General features: G+C 36.1%; 1 protein-coding gene and 1 long non-coding RNA gene across 10 annotated transcripts in view; one reads left to right on the top strand and one right to left on the bottom strand.

The window, feature by feature from the left end:
- LOC309654645 overlaps window positions 1-23,015 on the top strand; it is a 619,568-nt gene that overhangs the window by 157,941 nt on the left and 438,612 nt on the right. The window lies entirely within an intron of this gene.
- ODAD2 (outer dynein arm docking complex subunit 2) overlaps window positions 1-23,015 on the bottom strand; it is a 244,256-nt gene that overhangs the window by 77,649 nt on the left and 143,592 nt on the right. For all 9 annotated transcript variants that reach the window (XM_082448931.1, XM_082448929.1, XM_082448930.1 and 6 more), the window contains one exon: window positions 19,443-19,557. In XM_082448931.1, coding sequence (XP_082305057.1) covers window positions 19,443-19,557 — 115 coding nt within the window. The remainder of the gene's footprint in view (window positions 1-19,442; window positions 19,558-23,015) is intronic.

Genomic DNA, 23,015 nt, shown 5'->3' with positions numbered 1-23,015 from the left:
TAAATCAACCATACTTAAATAAAAATAAATAAATAAATAATAGTAATACAATAACAACAGCCTAATTCTTTTGCAGTTTACAAAGGACTCCTGCATACATTATCTCATCTGATGCTCACAGCTCTGCCTTAAGAAGACATGACATCCTCATTTTATACATAGGAAGGCTAAAGGTTCATGCACAATGAGTGACAAAACTAAAAAGCAACTTTAGATCTCCTGATTTCTCATTTAGTGTCTTTTCACTACACACTGTGTGCTTGGACTTGGAAGTACCAACAGTTGAAGTTGTCACATTACAGTTAGTTTATAAACAGTCAGAAGAAGCTTCCCAATTTAGAGAGTTAATAATTCCAAAAGAGATGAAGCTATTTTGCCAATGACATTTCCCAAGACAAATAAAAACCATAATTGAAAAAGAGAATATGAAACACCTTCATGCTGCTATCAAAGTAAAGCTTGAATGGTTGAGTAAGTAGGAAAAGGTGTCAAGTTCAAATTAAACAAAATTAAGTCAAATACACAAATGTGATGAAAATATAAAGTAGCAAAATATTTTTGGTTAAAATTCAACTAATAGGAAAATATTAGGACAGATTATTATTTACGGATTAATGAATAAAACAGGAACCTGGATGTTTAGCACAGAGCAGGTAAAATAATAGGCTTGAAACTCCCTCTCTTGCCTCCAGCAAAAAAGAACCGCCAGCCTTCTGAGGAGGTGAGGTACACATAATGCAACTTTAAAGCACATGCAAGACAAGTGTAACATGACTTAAGACAGAAATTTTTGACCAGAAGGGCTATAAAAACACTGCTCTGTGCCATATAGAGCCCATACAATGCATAATATAATATTTGAAAGAGATTTTAAAAGAGTACACTGCATATAAAAAATTTCAAAAATGCTACATTCACATTAGAATAGCATGTCAGAGAAACCAAAACTGAACAGGCAGATCTTGTCCTAAAGGTATATTCAATAAATTGCTTTTCAAATTCTAAATACACCTCTATATACTCAAGGAGGACAGACAGTTTGTGTGGCTCTATCACAATAAGATCCTTGCTCTGTTCCTAGTAGTTAACAAGCCCTACAGCTTAAATATATATATATATCTGATCCAGAATTACTTTACACTTTCAAATGTGGTTCTTCAAAAATCAAAAGTAGAACATCACTGATTATTCCTTTCCTTCTGAACTGAAGGAACGATAAATTAATTTCCAGTGAAATAAATGACATGGTGGCTCACAGTCTAGATTTATGTAGCAGAAAATGTATTAAACATTGAAGGTGGCTTTATCCAATTAATTCACAAGATAAATTTTTTAAAAATTTAATGGTTCTGATTTTTTTCTACTTCCTCAGCCTAATTTAAGATAATCTTTTAAAATATCACGGTCAACTGTGATTTTTCGATTTTACTGTGTCCTGTGTTGATTCTGCTTTAGATGCCATATTCTGTTAATGAGGAGGTCTAATTTGTGAAGCACCATTGTGTATTCAGAGGCTTATGGAGGTAATTAAGTGACCTTCTTAGTCAATGATGTATTTGAAAGAAGTCTGTAAGTACAAGGTGCTAAACAAATATAAGACATATTATCATAAAGTACCTATTGCATGTAAATCTGTACACATACATATGCATATATATATTCAGAATTTTTCCCACTTGTAGTCAATAACCCACAGATTAAGATGGGTAAAACAGTTTCTGCTTAAGATCCAATCAGTGAGTTGTGTAGATCAGGCTAAGAATAATACTTGAAACCATAATCTTGACTGAAAAAAATTAATTGTATGAAATATTACACTTCAAAAACAAAAAACAAAAAACAGGGAGTCTCTAATTTATTAAGAGGTTCTTTTCCAAAAGTTTACTTGTTGGGTCTGTTATATCATATTTTTCTATAAATATGTGATTAGCTTCCCAGTTCATCAGATGAATCTCTTTAACTCATAATGAACATTATACTACCTGCAACTAATCCTCATTTTCATGAATGTTCTTCTAACATTTGAAGCCAGCTACCTGGTCTCCCTCATTTCCTGTGTGTACCTTTAACTAATTTTCATAGTAAATAGTTTTCATCGGTCTTCCCTCTCATTTACCAAAGTTTCTCTGAGAACACGCCGAGTTTAACACAGCTCCAGATGTGGTCTGACTAGAACAGAGACGGGCAGACTTCCTACCTCCTGAGATATCCGTGTGGAGCCTCAGAAATGTAAGGTGCTATTTTACGTTGTGGGATTCAAAATAAATAAGATCTAGATCAGTGGTTCTCAGCCTTGGTTTCACATCATAACCACCTGGGGTGATTTTTTAGAAATATGTATGCCAAGGCCTCAATCTCAATATACAGAACAAGGGTTAAGGCTCTTGCATGAGGATATTTTTTTTTAAAGCTCTGAAGATGATGTGTATCTAGACTGGAGAATAACCAATCTGGATAATTATCAAATTGTGTTGCTATTACTTCCAAAATCATAGCGTCAGTGCAAAAATGATGAACGTAAATGCCCAAGCACTTGTGGAATGGCAGGGTGAGGGTCCGATCGTCTATAACAACAGTGAGTACACTGGCAAAAAATGGCAGAATTAACATTTTTGGAACTCTTGAATTTAATGAAAGGCTTGTAACGAGGGGTGTTTATTCAAGAAAAACAGCTGAACTTCAGTAAGAACAGTGAGCTTTGTGGCATCTTAACTTTCCCACCTTCCTCTCCCCAGCTCTGCAGTAGCCTTGAAAACCAATGGCCTTGAAACCACGGTATCTGTGAAAAACCTGCAGCCTGGCAGCCCCAGGAGGGGGAAGAATGGGTTTGGAGCTCCCCCAAAAGCCTCATTACAAAAGAATGGTCACTATTTGACCTGAATGGCAACTTTTAGGAAAAGCTCCAAAGGCTTGTCTTTACCTCAGGACTCATTTAATGAGGAAAGTCCTATCCTCAGGGTGTGTCTTAAAAAAAAAATCCGTGGCAATTATTTAACATAAAAGCTGTTTGAGATGGCAATATCAGTTGGGACAAACAAGAGATTGGACAAAAAAAAAAAATTAAAAGGAAAATCTTGGAAATGTGAGGTCTATAGAGGGCTTTGAAAAACTCCACCGTATTCCTGGGGCTTTAAAATGCCACAAGCAAGTGTAGGCGTATGCACGTGCTCAGAAAAGACCTGAGGCAGCTGCGGTCACTCGTCTCTGCCTGACTGTGAGGCCCTACACGGGAAGTGAAGGGTAAGACAGATGTGTAAGCTGCTAGAGTTCACTGGCTGCCATAGAATGCGCACAGGGCCCCACACCAAACGGTAAGAAATCTAATGATGCAAAGTGTTTAGGAAAACCTCTATCAACTCATCAGCTGTCCAATGAGCTAACTGAGAAGAAACCTCAGTGTCACACTGAGAGGGAACACAGATGTTACAGAATTAGTCCAAGAAAGTCAATAACAAACAATAGCAAAAACAACAGCAAACAGCAAGAACACAACCCCTGAAAAGGGGGGAATCTGATTTCCAGAGTTTCTAAATTATATTATTTTCAATATAAGGTTTCCAGTAAAAAGTTATAAGACATACAAAAAAAAGAGAAAAGTATGCCACAAAGTATGCCCCAGGGAAAGAAAGCAGTCAATAAAATCTGACTGTAAGGAAGCCTGTACCACGTTGGGCTTATTAGATAAAGACTTTAAATCAGCTATTATAAATATGTACAAGGAACTAAAGGAAACCACGCCTAAACAATTAAAGTTTGAGAACAATGTCTCAGGAAGTAGAGAACGCTAATAAAGAGATTTAACTTATTAAAAAAAGTCAATTAGAAATTCTAGAGTTGAAATGTTCAATAACTGAAATGGGAAATTTACTATATGGGCCCAACATCAGATGTGAGCAGGCAGAAAAGAGACTTGGTGAATTTGAAGATAGGTCAGTTCAGATTATCTAGTCTGAGGAGCCAAACAAAAAATGAAGAAAAATGAACACATTCTCAGAGACCTATAGGATACCATCAAGCATACCAATCTATGTATATGAGAGATTTGGAAGAAGAGAAAGGGACAGAAAGAATATTTGAAGAAATAATGGCAAAATCTTCACAAATTTGAGAAAAAAATTTTAACCCATATATTCAAGTATCTTAAGGAATTCCAAGTATAATAAACTCAGATACACACCTAGACACATTATAATTAAACTGTTGAAAGACAAAGAGAGAATCTTGAAAGTTGCAGGCTGCACTTGAAAGTTGTACATGGCTATCATGTACAAGGGAACTTCATTAATACCAGTATCTGACTTCTCATCAGAAAGCATGGAGATATTTCCAAGATGGTGGACTTAGAAGCACCAGACACTTGTTCCCCCATGGAAACATTAAATAAACAACTAACAGACTGGCTAAAGTAACTTCATAGGAGCTCTGGAAACCAATTCAGAGATCTATAGCAAATACACAAACACTGAACCAAGATAAAGCCACATTCAGAACTTCAGGAAATTTCCTGGCATTTTTACTTGCCCACGTCCCATCCCCTTCCTGGCAATGCTACAGGTCAGGAGGAAGCGGGCCAATTCCCAGTCCCCTCCCTTGACCAGAACAAGAGGAGTAGAAACGACTTGCAACGCTCTGGCCTGTGGATGAGCTACCTGAGAGACTGGTCCCTGTCTCATGTGACTAAGAACTTAGATGCGAAATTGTGGCATATGCTGGACTTCAGATGGCAGAAGCTGTGGAAGACAATGGTACTCATTGTGGGGTGTGAAAACTGCAGGGGGACTGCAGACTCACAGACACCTCAGGGCAAGAAGTTATAAGAAGAGGAATAAAATAGAACATTTAAGGCCCCAAGAAAAAGCTGGGGTGAGACTCTTTGGGAAATTAAGACATTTAAAAGCAGCTATGAATATGGGGGAAATTTTAAGTAGACAGACACACACTGGTCCAGATAAAACACATGCCCAGAAAAGATCTGAGAAGACCTTACACCTTTACCCTAGGTGATTCCAACAGGAATGACAGGAATGACTAGTGAAGGTCTTCCAAGCCAATCTAAAATGACTAGTGGCTGTTTTTTCAAATGCCCAATTTTCAACAAAAAAACCACAAGATACACCAAGAAAAAGGAAAACATGGCTCACTCAAAGGAACAAAGTAAATCTCCAGAAACCAACCCTGAAGAAACAAATGCATCAGACTTACAGATGTATCAGGCAAAGACTTTAAAACATCTATCTTAAGTATGCTCAAAATGCTCAAGAAATACACAATTAAAGAAAGTAAGGAAAATGATATAGAAATAACATGAGAATATCAGTAAAAAGATAGAATTTTTTTTAAAGAACCAAATAGAAATTGTAGCACTGAAAAATATAATAACTGAATTGAAAAATTAACTAGAGGTATAAAATAACAGACTCAAATAGGCAGAAGAAAGAATCAGTGAACCTGAAGACAGGACATTTGAAATTACTAAATGTAAGAAGAAAAAAAAAAAGATGGAGAGAGAGAGAAAGGGGCAGAGAGATTATCTGAAGAAATAATGGCTGAAAACATTCCAAATTTGAGTAAATACATGGATATACAAATCCAAGAGGTTCAATATACTTTAGGATAAACTTAAAGAGACCTGATACAGGTAAATAGAAAAATACAAATAGAAGTGTTACAGTAATTTGGTTTGTAACTCTACTTTTTATTTTCTATAAGATTTAAAAGACAAATTCATAAAAATAGTTATAAATCTATGTTATTGGGTACACAACATGTAAAGATGTAATTTGTGGCATTGGGAACATCAAGGGGGAGTGGGAAAGCGTAATTGTAAAGGAGTAGAGTGCCTGAGTGCAACTGAAGTTATTAGTATCAATTTAAGGTAAACTGTCATAACTTGAGGATACTATATGTAATCCCCATGGTAACCACAAAGAAAATATCTATAGAATATGCACAGAGGGAAAGGAGAAGGGAATAAAAATATGGCACTACAAAAAATCAACTAAACACAAAGGAAAGCATTAATGAATGAAATGAGGGGAAAAAGCCACAAAACATACAGAAAACAAATATTAAAATAGCAAAAGTAAGTGCTTCCCTATCAGCAATTACTCTAAATATAAATGGATTAAACTCTCCAATCAAAATGCACAGATGGGCTGAATGGATTTTTAAAAAAAGATCCAGTATGAGGTCTACAAGAGATTCACTGTAGGTCTAAGGACACACATAGGTTGAAAGTAAAAATATGGGAAGATATTCCATGAAAAGTCAAAAACTATTTAAAAAGAGAAAGAAGGATGTATAATGATAAGGGGGTCAATTCAACTAGATATAATACAATAATTATAAACATTTGTATGAATCCCAAAATATATGAAGCAAACATTGACAGAACTGAAGGAAGAAACAGCTCCTTAAAAACAAGAGTGGGATACTTCAATACCCCATCTTCAATCATGGATAGGACAATCAGACAGAATATCAATAAGGAAATAGAGGAATTAAACAACACTATAGACCAATTGGATCTAACAGACATATATAAAACACTTTACCCAACAACAGCAGAATATACATTTTTCTCAAGTGCACATAGAACATTCTACAGGAAGACTATATTTTAGGCCACAAAATCAGTCTAACTTAAAAAAAAAAGATTGAAATCATACAAAGTACCTTTCCTGAACACAATGATTGAATGAAAATAGAAATCAACAACAGAAGGAAAACTGGAAAATACACAAATATGTGATAATTAAGCAATACACTTGTAAATAACTATTGGGTTAAAGAAGACATCACTCTATTTCCTAAAGAAAAAAATAGAAAAACAGTAGAGAAAAATCGATGAAACCAAGAGTTGGCTATTCAAAACAAAATTGACAAATCCTTAGCTAGATTAATGAAGAAAAAAAGAGAAGACTCAACTCAAATCCAAAATGAAAGAAGGGACATAACAACTTCGAGAAATAAAAAGGATTGTAAGAGAATACTATCAACAGTTGTATGCCAACAAATTGGATAACCTAGAAGAAATGGATAAATTTCTAGAAACACATAACCTACCAAGACTGAACCATGAATAAACAAAAAATACGAACAGATCTATATAAGTTATGTTATAAGTAAGGAAATTGAATCAGTAATCAAAAACCTTCCAACAAAGAAAAGCCCAGGACCGTATGGCTTCACTGGTGAATTCTACTGAACATTTAAATAAAAATTAACAACAATCCTCAAACTCTTCCAAAGAACTGAAGAGGAGATAACACTCCCAAATGCAGTGTATGAGGTTAGCATCACTCTGATACCAAAGCCAAATAAGGACAGTATAAAAAATGAAAACTGCAGTCCTCAACAAAACAGTAGCAAACCAGATTCAACAGGATTACACATCATGACAAAGTGGGATTTATTCCTAGAAGGTATGGGTGGTTCAATACAAGAAAGTCAATCAGTATACTGCCCTGCATTAACAGAATAAAGGTTAAACCCATAAGAGCACATCAATTGATGCAGAAAAAGTATTTGACAAAATTCAACATCCTCATATGATTAAAAAAACAAGCTCAACAAACTAAGAATAGAAGAAAACGATCTCAACATAATAAAGGCCAAGTAGGAAAAAGCCACAGCTGAGATCATACTCCACAGTGAAAGACTGAAAGTTTCTCTCCAAGATCAGGAACAAGACAAGTGTGCCTGCTTTCAGGGAACACAGCCAATATTTTATAGTAACTATAAATAGAATATAACTTTTAAAAATTGTGAATCACTGTGCTGTTCACCTGAAACTTATATGATACTGTAAACAACTATACCTCAATTTAGAAAAATTAAAAACAAAACAAACAAAAAAAGCTCTGTGCCCAGAGAGACAGAGGGACATAATGTTGCCTCAGAAACTGGGGTCCAAACCCATGAACTGTGAGATGACACAGTTTCTGATGGTGATCAAGCACAGTGTGTGGTCCTGGGAGTTCTTGGCTGAGGTGGAGATAATGATATGATTAACTCAATGGATGAGGTTATTAGTTTAATAAAGTAACTGGAAACTGGTCAACTGTACTTCCAAATAAAATGGTTACATGGTTTCATGAGCGGCTTATTGTTGGCACACCTGTTTAGAACAGGCTATACCTTTTAGTCGTTACTTTCCATTTTGTATATTACACCTCTGTCACTCTACCCCTTCCTAAACTAGCAACCTCCACTGCAGCCCCCTTTGGGGCTGAGAAGCATGGAATGGGAAACAGTAGCAGGACAGGAGGGGAATCCAGGTGAAAGCAACAAACGTGACCCACAGATACTGAAGACAACTTTGTCACACCCTCACTTTTGTTTGGGCCTTCAAGTTCCCACTTGAAAATCCGGCACACAGAAAAAATACCTGTAATATAGTTCACTTTCGTTTCTAGGATTTTAGAAACTGGGGGCCAGATGAGGCGCCTACTTTGAACTATTTGGTGACTTATTAAAAATGATAGCCGACCCCAGATAGGTGGGCTGCCAAACACGGATTACATTTTAAACAGGTTTTCAATGTTTTAAAAACCTATGCAGCCTTTTTGGCACACCGTGGACAGCCATACATTCTTTGGCCCAAACGTGACCAAATCCAAGCTCCTAAGCCGTGTCCATGGCAGTCTTCTCAGTATGAAGTTACAGCCCTACACGCTCCTTTTCCAGGTTCTCTCTGGCTTCCAGATTGGGCATGGCTCATTGGGCAGCTGAAATTAAACAGTGTGTGATGTCAAATTCCTGCCTGGTTTGATCAGCTGTGTTCTGTCACACCTGTAGTCAGGAAGCTAAAATTGCCCAAGCTTGTATTTCAGCCTCACAGAAATTAACTTTTTCCTCATCTCTTTCAGGGGATCATTCTCATACATCTTCTAATTGGCTTCTCTGTTTGGGGCAGATCCTCAGGTTGCTGGTTTTGAAATTACTAGAGATTTTTTTTTTTCCCTCTGAGATAAAAATTCACAACCAGACATTATTTCCTAAACAAGTAGCAAAATTAGGTTTAAGAAGGTTACAAGGCCAAGCGATCTCATGGATATATTACTGATTTGGAAGACAGATTGAGTTTTCTTCCTAATGCTACAGCTGACTTATTATACAGAGTATTTATTCTAAAAAAAAATACCTGTTTCCCATCTAGTTCATAAGGAAGTGGTGATTACAAATTAATATGAATTATGTGAATCACTTCTTACAAAAAGGCCAATAAATATATGTAAACTTCTATTTTTTTCTTAATAAAAACTTTTAAAAGTCGTTAATGAAAGGAAATACGATTAAATACTATCTTACAGCATTCACAAAAAGAAAATATAAAAAAATGCAGTGATATTTTAAGAAAGAAACATGATTCTTATAAATGCTTGCAAAAAGCTTGAAAGTGAGTGATGTAACACAATTATACATTCTTTATGTGAATTCTGTAACTTTTCAATATCTTATTTTTCATGGAGCACAAATGTGAGTTGATATTCTGCAGCAGGAAATTTTGGTTCTTAAGAACAAAGAATTTAATGCATGCATCTTTGCCAGATTCAGTTGCTGCATTCTTTACATCACAAGTTCATAATACTGAACACCTGTTCAACCACTGTTTTCCTCCAAAAATGTGTTTGATCGTTCAGCTGGAAAGGAGCAGCTTTTCACTTCCATTTACAAATCTCTCACACTTCTTACAAAGCAGCTCTTCATCTGCAGCCAGACTTGCAGCTCATGAATTTTACCAAATAACATCACTACAGAGGTCACATCTTAGGATCTCTGTCCTTTTTAGTAATCTTAACAGGAAAACAACAACAACAAACTTTCCTTAAGCCTTAAATAAAACCTTTTAATAAAGCTACTTAGAAAAATATGCAGCGAATTTTTTGTAATTACTTCAGTATTATTTCAGCCTCTGTTGTTTAGTTCTTGATAGACTGAAGCATACTGAGTAGTTTTTAAACTGAAGATTCTTATTTCCTATCTTAAATATTCTTTCAGGTTTAATATAAGACCATAAAACAGACTTAAATTTCACACCCTGATTTTCGAATCATATAAGGAATGGACAGATAATTATCAAGCAGGCAAAACATTTCTTTTTCACTTAGTACATTTTCTGTATCACTGATAAGTGACCAAAAACTATAATATACTGACTTTCTCCAGAATGAAGGAAAATTTTAAGTTTTCTAGTTGAGACACTGGTCTCCTGGTAAAAAAGTCAATATTTCTTACTACAAAAATCCCACTGTCCATTTGTTCGATACATCTAATTACAACGCAAATACAATGCCAACTTACTTTGTGACTCTTCGTCACAATTATTCCACAATTCATTACTGAAATACTTTGCTGTCTCACTCATTCACTGATACGTAGCTTTAAATATTTCCCAGCAAGAAAAGAGGCAATCCATCCAATACAAGTAATTTCCACATCTCATTTTCTTAACAGATCTGAAAATGTGTTCTAACGTATATGCTGCTAACAGTATAAAAAATGGGTAACATCTGTCTCGAACAGTTGACACCTCACCACCTCCATTCCACATGGACACACACAGAGCGTGCTCAGATCGGCACAGCCCTTAGCTATCACTGACAGTGGCTGGTTTCTGCAGCGTTACTGTCAGTGCCATGAATCCAGACAAAGAAGTGGTTTATTTCTAAATGACGCTGACTCCTGTGATTCGTAAGTTAATAATTCTAAAGTGACTTGCAAAAGCATCTTACATGAAAAATGTGGAAATGCTTTCTTATAAAATAAAAGGAAATTTTCCCTAGAAAGCTGAGTCATTAACGTACCTGAAGCAGAGAGCGGGAGGGAGGGGGAAAGAGGGAAGAATGGGCCAAAATATCTGGCAAGATCTATTTCTGGTTCTGTTATTTTACTGCAAGCTGGATGCCCAGCATATTCAAAAAATGTTTCCTGCCTCTACTCTCCCATAGAACATATACTCTTATTCGAAAACAATTTAAACTTACCTAAAACAGTAGAATATACAAGATCTATTCTTGAGGATGCTCAAGCATGAGGACGAGGATGCGAACCTGAATATAACCAGGTGGGCTAAGTTTTGGAGAGTGATGTAATATAAGACACGTGAGACCCTAAAGGAGTCCCAAGCATACATAACCTCAGTGCATACGGACATTTATAAGTATCTTTACCCATATTACTTTAGCTTATCAAAAAGGCAGTTGATTAGGGCTTTCCTGGTGGCGCAGTGGTTGAGAATCTGCCTGCCAATGCAGGGGACACGGGTTCGAGCCCTGGTCTGGGAGGATCCCACATGCCGCGGAGCAACTAGGCCCATGAGCCACAATTACTGAGCCTGCGCATCTGGAGCCTGTGCTCCGCAACAAGAGAGGCCACGATAGTGAGAGGCCCGCGCACCGCGATGAAGAGTGGCCCCCGCTCGCCACAACTAGAGAAAGCCCTCGCACAGAAACGAAGACCCAACACAGCCAAAAATAAATTAATTAATTAATTAATTAATTAAAAAAAAAAAAAGGCAGTTGATTGTAAAATGTGCTAGTATTTTACATTTACCACCAAGGAAGAGAAAACACTGCCTGTTAACCTAGGACACAATGTCAATTATAAAACATATCCCTAGGGAACTGTGCTCAAATTTCTACCAGTAGGTCATAGTTAACTTTATTTTCTCTCCTTATGTGAAGGAACATTCTAGAAAGGCTCAAATGATGGAAGTTTTGCTTCAATTAACCTCATTCTTTTCTTTTAGCACTAGAAACTTAATTGCATAAATATTATGCATTTATGTTAAGATGCAAAAAAGTGGGCATACAGAATGTAATGAGCACCTGCACAGGGTCTGGCAAACAGTTAGTGCTAAACAAATGTTGTTGAATTAATGACATTATTTGACATGCCTGGAGATTAAGTTAAATCATTATTAACTTTTAATTTTATTATATTCATGTACTGTCATGAAGCTCAAGGCAAAATGAAAATTTAAATGTAAATGCTTATGAAGTATAAACCCAGTCTAACTACTAAGTATTAAAACTGTAACATGTTCTTCACCAGCATCATTTTATATTCTGGGGCTGTCTTTCACAATTACTAAGAAGTAACAGAAGTTGTATCTCCTTGGGTATAATACATGGGTGAAAATGAGATAAAATCTCATTTAACCCCCAGATTACTATGTTTAGGTTAAAATTTGAATGAAAAACAAAACAAAACAAAACCCTATTCTATTCCTGATTTGTGATTAATTTTTGGTATGAGTATTGAAAAAACAAACCAACATTTTATGGATTTAAATTATTAATTTGGGTTAGTATGGAAGGGATTAATCAATAACATGTAAAATCTTTTCCAACCACAATGCTATAAGACTGTAAATCAACTACAAGAAAAAAACTGCAAAGAACACAAACATGTGGAGGCTAAACAATATGCTACTAAACAACAAATGGATCACTGAAGAAATCAAAGAGGAAATCAAAAATACCTAGAGACAAATGAAAATGGAAACACGACAATCCAAAATCTATGGGATGAAGCAAAAGCAGTTCTAAGAGGGAAGTTTATAGCAATACAATCTTACCTCGGGAAACAAGAAACATCTCAAAAAAACAACCTAACCTTACACCTAAAGCAACTAGAGAAAGAAGAACAAGGAAAACCCAAAGTTAGTAGAAGGAAAAATCACAAAGATCAGAGCAGAAATAAATGAAACAGAAATGAAGAAAACAATAGAAAAGATCAATGAAACTAAAAGCTGGTTCTCTGAAAAGATAAGCAAAATTGATAAACCTTTAGCTAGACTCATCAGGAACAAAAGGGAGAGGTCTCAAATCAATAAAATTAAAAATGAAAAAGGAGAAGTTACAACTGACACCACAGAAATACAAAGGATCATAAGAGACTAGTACAACACTATATGCCAATAAAATGGACAACCTAGAAGAAATGCACAAATTCTTAGAAAGGTACAACCTTCCAAGACTGACCCAGGAAGAAATAGAAAATATGAATCGACCAATCACAAGTACTGAAATTGAAACTGTGATTTAAAAACTTCCAACAAACAAAAGTTCAGGACCAGATGGCTTTACAGGAGAATTCTATCAAACATTTAGAGAAGAGTTAGCACCTATCCTTCTGCAATTATTCCAAAAAATTGCAGAGGAAGGAACACTCCCAAACTCATTCTATGAGACCACCATCATCCTGATATCAAAACCAGGCAGAGACACCACAAAAACGAAAATTACAGGCCAGTATCACTGATGAACATAGACCCAAAGATCCTCAACAAAATACTAGCAAACCGAGTCCAACAACACATTAAAAGGATCATACACCACGATCAAGTGGGGTTTAGGGATGCAAGGATTCTTCAACATATGCAAATCAATCAATGTGATACACCGTATTAACAAATTAAAGAATAAAAACCATATGATCATCTCAATAGATGCAGAAAAAGCTTTTGACAAAATTCAACACCCATTTATGATAAAAACTCTCCAGAAAGTGGGCATAGAGGGAAACTACCTCAACATAATAAAGGCCATATATGACAAACCCACAGCTAACATCATTCTCAATGATGAAAAACTGAAAGCGCTTCTTCTAAGATCAGGAGCAGGACAAAAATGTCCATTCTCGCCACTTTTATTCAACACAGTTTTGGAAGTCCTATCCACAGCAATCAGAGAAGAAAAAGAAATAAAAGGAATACAAACTGGAAAAGAAGAAGTAAAAGTGTCATTGTTTGCAGATGACATGATACCATACATAGAAAATCCTAAAGACGCTACCAGAAAACTACTAAAGCTCATCAATGAATTCGGTAAATTGCAGGATACAAAATTAATACACAGAAATCTGTTTCATTTCTATACACTAACAACAAATGATCAGAAAGAGAAATTAAGAAAACACACATCAAAAAGAATAAAATACCTAGGAATAAACCTACCTAAGGAGGCAAAAGACCTGTACTAGGAAAACTATAAGACACTGATGAAAGTAACTGAAGATGACACAAACAGATGGAGAGATACACCATGTTCTCGGATTGGAAGAATCAATATTGTCAAAATGACCATACTACACAAGGCAAGCTACAGATTCAATGCTATCCCTATCAAATTACCAAATTTTTCACAGAACTAGAACAAAAAATATTTTAAATTTATATGGAAACACAAAAGACACTTTCCTTTGTGTTTTTCTTTACTTTCTAAAATTGGCATAGTGAATATATAACCATATGCCAACTTATATAATTCTTGAGGTTTAGAACTTTTTGTAGAAGTTGCTTTTCAAAAACAACTCTCCATTATTTGCATATCTTAGACTTGGGATATTCAAAACAATAGCCACTAGCTACATGTGGCTACTTAAATTAATTGAAACTTAATATAATTAAAAGTTTAGTTCCTCAGTCAGACTAGTCACATTTCAAAACCCACACATGGCTACTGGTTGCAATATCTGAAGAGTACATTTCCATTATCACAGAAATTTCTATTAGATAGAGCTGTCTGAAACCACGGTTTGATTGGGATCTATATGAATAATGAGATACTATTTTTTAATATAAATGTGCTTTCTTTCCTCTTGCCTTTCTGAGCACATGACCTCTCTTGCACTTGACCCCTGAGGTATCCTTCTGCCTTGGGAAGATGAGTTTTGTTCTAGAAGTATGCAAGGAAGGAAACCAGTATAATATTCACCTCCTGGTCCTAGAAAATAGGAGTTTTCAAAAGGACAAGAATCTTGCAAATTAGGGTATTTTCTTGAGGAACTATGTTTTAAATTTCCTTCTCTCCCATTTCAAGGGCCAGACCTGATATACTAGACCAATAGTCTTCAAAATTTTTACTCACATATCTCAATACATTTTTGAAAAGGTATGCATCCTCCTCATCTATTTCGAATTGACATCTAAAAATGTTCATCATAAATTTAGTTATAAAAGATGTATTTTGTGATATACATGACATCAAATTTTGACTCTGCATATTTAGTTAATTCAATTTACGGAAATGTCTTCTATATTATGTAATCAGAAAAGCCAGTCCTCATTGTTGAAATAATCAGCCAAATTATACTTACTGTCAGCTAAGAAATGTGTGACTTCAAGTTTTTAAATTCACAGAAGGGTATTAATTCAGATCCCTTTGATAACTTTGTCACTTCTGAATTGGATGACAGAAAGATAGATAGATAGATAGATAGATAGATAGATAGATAGATAGATAGATAGATAGATAAATAGATAGATAGATGATAGATAGATAGATAGGCCGATAGATAGACAGATAGATAGACAGGGAGACAGGAGATTGGGCATGTGTTTGTTGCCTGGATGAAGTAAGAAGTTGCCTTTCTCAGTGTTTCTTACCAGAAGTCCTTCCTCTCACAGGGCTCACCCTCAGGAGTTATGTATTCTAGAACTGTCCTTCTGCTTGGTGCTCCAGAAGATTTTTACTCTACTTAGAGCAATGTGCTTGTAAGGTTTAGGAACAGTGAGAGCTATGCTTTCTTCCTTCCTTCCATGCATCCATTCTTCCTTTCTCCATCTACTACCTACACACACCTTCTCCACCTCTCTCATGCCTTTCCCGTATTAGTCATTCCCTCAGCCTAAACTGTCTTCTGGATTTCATATTGCTTCCTTCTATTGATATTAACACCTCAGCTTCCAGAAAGAACTATTAATCCCCTTTGTATCTATTTCTCCCCTTAATTCATTTCTCACCCCAGTACCACGGACTTAAACTCTCACCTCTCGACTGAAATGTCTATGACCGATAACCTCTTAACTTCCATATTTAATGTACTCTTTTCAGTTTTCAAAGGCAAATGACCTCTTAGGGGCAAATGATACCGCTGAACACTCCTCCTTTCTTGGCTTTGCTTCCTTTCTTGTCTTTCTTGAAATTGCCCTCTCCTGGTGATCTCATCACACGTCGGTCTTCCTCTGTGACTGTTCTTTGTCACTGGTCTTCTCTTGTCGCCCACACCCTCTGCCGTTCATCTTTGCTCAAGACTTCAACCGCCTCCTACATACTGATGGCTCCCATATATATGTATCTCCAGTCCAGAATCTCTCCTGACACCCAGATTCATATATTCAAATGACTGGACACCTATATCTGGATGAAAGCAAATCCCCCATCTTTTCCCCAAATTGTGTTCTTCCCATGTTTGGTGAAGGTTACTAACAAGGTTAGCAACTAAGGTTACTTCGTTGTCAAAGTTAAAACACCAAAACAAAAACAAAAATTCATACTCTCTCTCACCTCTTTCTCATAGCCAACATCCAATAACTCACCAATTTCTGATTCTATTTCCCAATCATTTCTTGTATTTGCTCTTCCTCTTCACCCACACTGCCCCTGTATTAGGTCAAACTCTAATTACTTTCCTCTGAATCATGGCTATAGCCTAATCAATCACCCACTCACACATTTTCTAGTGAGCCAATCTGCTTATGTCTCTTCCTTGTTCAAAACTCTTCAGATGTTCATGTTACCCAAATGAAAATGCATACAGAAGTTCTTGGTAAGAGAAGTGAACAAGCAGAGATCCTCATGGGTCTGTCCTTCCCCCAGGAGTGGTAGGAAGGGAGCTGAGAAGAGTTCAAAGATGCTGAGTTGGTGGGAGTGGAGAGCAGTGGAAGGCAGGAGAGCTTCAGGAGAAATGGAGCTCTTTATGAGGGCTTAGGTGTAGACTGGCCTTGGGGCCAAGGGCTTAAACACAGGCAGGATGGGTTGTTCTTAAAATCTGAGTGTGGCTCAGTTTGGGTTGCTAGCAAAGGAGACCAGTTGGATATTTGGGACAGAAATCCTGGGCAAGAATAACGAATGTGGAAATGCTGGAATACCTTTTAAAGCCAATAATAGATAAATAGGCAGATTTGGAGTTGAAGTCCATACGAATACAGGACGCAGTTTACACGTAATAACAGCACTGATAGAAATGTTATCTATACAAAATGGTATCTCACCAATGATAATATTAAATTCATCATATTTTCAATGATGATTGAGATTTAACCAGTATCTCTAACACCCTTCTCTAGGAAAAGGAAAGACTTTTGGCATGTTTTTACCTATTACCTTCTACTCCCTAACATGCTTTCCGAATCATCTGGTAGTTTAGATTCAGACTGTTACTGTGACAACACCATCTGCTTTTATTTTACTTTATGCCATTACTTTTAAAGAAGTTCTTTCTTAATAATCTGACAAAATTTGAAAGCCATATTACCAACACAAATTCATATTTAGCTATAAATTCTAATGATTTATTTGTTCATTATTGTTTCTATAACTCATGTTATTCTCTTCCTTAGAATCTTCTGTTTTGCTGGAAAACACTGTAAAGTAATTTTTTTTCAAAGAAGACCCCTGGGGGATAACTTTCCTGAGTGCTGACATTTCTAAAGGCTCAATGTGTTTATTCTGTCCTTAGTCTACTCTCACTGGAATGCTAGTTTTGCAGGGTATAGAATTCCAGCATAAAAAGTGTTTTCCTCTAAAGACAGTAAAGGCTTTGTTCCTTTTTCTTGTAGAATTTATTGTGAATGATGTTAAGTCTAATACTGGTGTGATTCTTACTCTTATGTAACTTTTTCCTTTCCTTTAATTTCTGGAAACACCAAATTTGAATTTGTGTCTAGGCATAGATAAATTCTTTTTCCCTACTTGGCACTAAATGAATCTTTTCAATCTGAAGACTAGAGTCTTTCTTCAACTCTTCAGCTTATGGAAACCAACCCCCCCTTTAAAAAAAAAATGACTGTTTCTTCTTTTCAATTGCTCTCTTTCTTTTTGTGTGCTTGTGATTCCTATTTGGTTTTTACTTTTACTTTACATTTTTAGCTATTTACTAGACCTTATCATCCAGATAATTACGTAGTCATATCCCAGCATCACACATAACCTAGTATTTATCTCCTTTATTAAATTTATTGTTTTGTCAAATATATTTTTAATTTCCAAAAGTTCTTTCTTAATCTATGAATATTTCTTTTTTATTCAGGCTTTTTGGGCCTAGTAGTATCCCTTGGGTCATTCTGAGGATATTAATTTTAAAAATTTAATGTTATCTTCTGTTCTTTACATTATCTCTTTCCTCTGAAGTTAGTCCTGCTTATTAATCTTGGCTTGCCTCTGATACCATTAACCTTCCTTAAAGATAATTAAGATCCTTAAAGATGTTAAAGATTCCTTAAGGAAGATTAAGGTCTTTCTTAAGGAATATCTTTAAGGATATTCTTTAAGGATGTGTAGCAATCTTTCTCCAGTAGTCTTCTTTCTTGCTCCCTAAATAATATTTATATTTTGCACTTAAAGAATTTCTTTGGACCTTATATAATAGGATTATATTGTATGTCTGCTTCTGAAACTTGTTTTTATTTTGCTCAATATGTTTATGTGATGTAGCAATATTGATGAACACATTGCTGAAATACATTCATTTTTCACTGCTGCATTGTATGACATGTTATGACTGTACTATCATCCTGTTGTCCATTTTCCTGTAGGTTGACATTTGAGGTGTTTTTATTTTTATTTTTCCTTTTTTGTTGTTATAAAAAAATGGTTCCATTAACCAGTTTGTAATAAGTCTTTTCTACTATTGCTATATATCACAATTCACTTTTTACAAAAGATTACTTCTAGTCACAAATATTTAGGAAGATAGAGGCATGTTAAATTTATTACAGGAATTAAATGCTTTAAATAAAAATACTTTAGATAAAAATACTCAACAGAGAGAAATATCTCTAGCAACAAGGATCTTAAAGGGAAATCCCTAAACCTATAGGAAAAGAAATTTAAGTGAAGATAACAGAAATGGGCTGAAAAGAGATCCTCAAAGAAAATAATAAAATTTACAAATGAAGAGCTAAAAGACTTCAGAAACTTCCAGTTCAGTCTTTTTTCATATAAAAATTTTATCCATAGGTTTTATATCCAGTCTTTACTGACAGATAAGAAAAGTGGGATTCACAAAATTATGTGACTTTTTCAAGGTAACAAAGAACTTAGTGATTTTTCATTGTAGTAATTCAGACAATAAGTAACACAGAAGTCATCTTGAGCTTCTGAAACTAGCAGTAATGCAATTTTCTTTTCACCCAAGAGATAAAAACAGTCAACTTTCCTCCCCCTAATTTACCTGGGGTACTTGTTTTGATTGCACCAGCCATGTAGAACATGGTAATAAGCACTGCCATCTTAGCCCAGTTTCATTTTACATATAAAAACTGACCAGGAGAAGGTACTGCTCAAAAATTAGTTTGGCACAAACGTTCAGCACATTTTTCCCCCAGATAAATCTGACCAAAAAGAAGTGAAAAGCAATTAGTGACCTGTGCTGACATTATTCAATATGGTATTAGAGATTCTAGAATGGATTGATTTGCAGTCTGTTCTCACCTTTGCATTCTGGATGCAGGGACAGAGGGCCCAAGCCGCACTGGCCTTCACGTCTGGGTGAGGATTTTTTAGTAGGGACCACAACAAACGAACTCCATCTAAGTGATCAATTATCCTATTGTGAAACCAAAAAACAGAGGTAGAGACTGTAATTAGTACATGAAAATAAAAATTTAAATGGCCTATCTATTCACACAATTGTAATTATTTTTTCTCCTTTTGACATTTTGCTTAGCTATTTTTTTTCAAAACTTTAACAACAGCAGGGACATAACATGCTGCTGAGTTGTCGGCTCTCTGATTTCAGTTTTAAACTCGTTGACACAGAAAGCAAGCTCCATGATAGTTGCGATTCACATAAACTGAAAATCAAGCCATGTAAATTCTTTAATTAGCTGTATACAGACTGTTACCTAAATGTAAAAATACTGGTTTCTTTCATATAGTAACATCTAAATACTTTCCAAGACAAATATTTATGGCTCAAAGCTGTGCAGTTACCTCTTCTATTTGGTCTGTGTTTAACTGACTTACCGTACTGCCTGACACAGTTTAACCTCTTCCAGTACTAATCTAGCCCTAGGAATTAAAGTCAGTACAACACACTGCATCCTTTGTGGGGCACGAATAACACATAACTTGTTTTCCATGTGCTCCCTTCCCAGCAAGACCAACATTGCAGACTGTGTTATAGTTACTTAAACACACTGTAATCAAAATATCTTCTTGACTAGCTCAAAAATGAATTATCGTCAGAGTCATCTCCACACCATCTGTCTTCTGTTTATGTATCAATCAGTCCAGGGAGTATACCCTTGCATTAAGGTCCATCAAGTACTCGCAGTTGAGAAGAAGGTCAAACAAAACTTAATATCCTTTACAAACATGGCTTTGTTCAGAAAGATAAACTCAGAGCATATGAAAACAGATAAAGAACATCAAAATTCCTTTGATTTTGAACCTCAAGTTGAGTTAAGTACACGTAGTACTTATCCACAGACAGAATAAATACTACTAGCTTGGCACCATTCAAACTTTTTCTTGAAAATTGACATTAAAAAACTACATTTCTTGATTATCTGAGTGTGCCAGGAAAAAAAAAATGTATTATTCCAAAGGTTCCAAGTTGGATATGTTTTCCATAACCTTATAAAACAGTTGGTAATGCAAATAGCTTATAGTAAGATATAAACTCTCTCTTTAAAAGATGATCTTTAATAAGAAAAAAGCACATTGAGAAAGGATTTTAACCCAAAGTTTAACTAAATAGCTGTCTAAAACTAAAGCTTTCTGTCTGTATCATGCCGAGGGAAAATAAAGTTTTATTTCTTGATTTATAGAAACTATAAAGAAAGATACTGAACACACTGTACTTTACAATGAAGGAATTACTTTGCAAACTTAAAAAAGCTTACTGGTTTACATATGCCACTGGAAATGTAATTAATGGAGATCCTTGGGTCTCTCTTTTTTCACATGCAATTTCTCAAAGAACAATAGTGAATGTTAATCCATCCTACTCTCTCACTAATGCAGTAGTAATAGTTGCATTAGGAATATTTAGCCATACAATGAGGGACGTGGCTTGTCATCAGAGTGGAAGTCATCTGGATGGCACATATTTTCAGTTAAAAAGAGGCATAATTCAACTCTGGATCCCCCCAGGAAAAATTTCACAATTAGCGATAAAAATTCACTATTCATGCTAAAACCAGATGTACTGTCCTTGACCGTCACCCCAAACCCTAGGCAATTCATCAGCTGCTTAGTTACAACAGCTGAGGACGGTGACCCCATTACAGATGTCTTAAAAGACAGCACAGTACAGAGTTAATTACCTTAGATGAGGAAAACATTTTAAAAAAACATTTGCAAACACAGGAACTAACAAAGTCATGGGTAGCAAACTTCAGAGTTTAATTTTGTCCCTCCATCTCCCTCATCCTCTGTATCGAGTCATATACTGTGGATTTTCTTCAAATAACTCAAGTATCTCCCCCTACTTCTCTGTTCTCCCTGCCAGCATCCTAATCCTGGTCTCTACTACCTCGTATCAGGATTGCTACAATAGCTGCCTAACTTGGTTTTATGTCTCCAGTTTCTCTCAGTTCCAATCCATCCCATAAATCCCTGGGAAATGAATCTTGCCGAAGGAGTTCTGAGAGCTTCTGCAGTATCTCCGTGCCAGCAGGGCCCCGGGGATATTCATTCTGTCCATCACACCACCCAGCACGTTCAGTCAGTGCTTGGTGAACAGTCCACAACTGAGAGGTCACTCCCAGGAGACAGTCTCCGACAGCTTCCCGCTGCCTGCATGGTATTCACACCCCAGTTCCTGAATTCAGTATTTAACATTTCCACTGAGCTGGTTTATTCCTCCAAACTCCCTACATTCAGGTGTTTGCTCATAAAACTCCTTGGAAATCTCCTAAACTCTAAGTGCTAAGCATACGGAAGTAACAGATACAGTCAATTCTTATTACTCAGGGTAGTTCGCTGTATAAAGTCACTGCAAACAGTGAATTTGTAGATACCCAATCATTGCTCCTGGGGGAATATAAAGTTTTGTTCCTAAGAGCCTCTGGTGAGAATATTTTCGTTAACTGATCAATACATAATCTTGTTTTATGTGTGTTTCTGTTTAAAGACACCTTACTTAATACACATTGTTGATTCATTAACACTGAACCCACGGGCAATACAAAACACACATTTTCTCTGTAAGGCACATCACAGCCCTCTTGCATTTTGGCACTATGCTTGGGGGCCATTTTAAACAGGAAGATCACCAGCTCAAAGCACGAAAACGCAAAAAACGTGGCACTAAATACTGTGAAGATGACACTTGTTTATGAAATGAGAGCAGAAACAAGAAGGCAGAGTGTGGTCCTGTTCAACCCCAGCTGGAAACACGTGCACCAGGCAACTCAAATTTTTCGTGGCTCCACACGTGTCCGTGAATAACTGCGAAAGTGCTATAAGGATTAACTGGGGGGATGACAAATACATTTTAGCAAGGAGGTGAATACACAAATACAGAATCCGCAAATAATGAGGATTTTAATTGTCCTTTAGGAAACTGCAGTCTAGCGAGTGTGTTAAAGAGACCATAATAATCTATTCTGGTAAATGCTATAATAGATGCGGGCATGGGGTTCCATGAGAACACAGAGGGGAGACACTGTTAACTCACAAGCCACAGAAATTCTCCCAGGACTCAGCCTTTGCCCTGCCATCTCCATCTTTTGCTGCAACAATCCACGCTTTAAGGTCTACCGTAAGACCTCTCCCCAAGTCCTCTGGCTTCTCCCTCCTCTGAGATTCTTTTGAGTTTTTCTGCCCTCGTTTCTAGCACTCATAACACACTGCTTTGCATTGTAGGCAGGTGCGTATGCTTCTTATCTCCCCAAGTACTGTGTAATCTCCTTGACAGCAGGAATCTCCCATTGCCCGCCATGCTCAGGGCAGCTCCCGCAGACAGTGAGTATTGGTTAAATGGACCTGAAACAAGATAGCCTTTGCCTACTCCTTTTTTGATGAATCAAAAATCTCTCCCAACACAAATACGTTCAT

This window comes from Balaenoptera physalus, assembly GCF_965194825.1.
Source record: "Balaenoptera physalus genome assembly, chromosome: 2".
NCBI lineage: Eukaryota > Metazoa > Chordata > Mammalia > Artiodactyla > Balaenopteridae > Balaenoptera > Balaenoptera physalus.
This window is presented reverse-complemented; position numbering and strand designations above follow the sequence as displayed.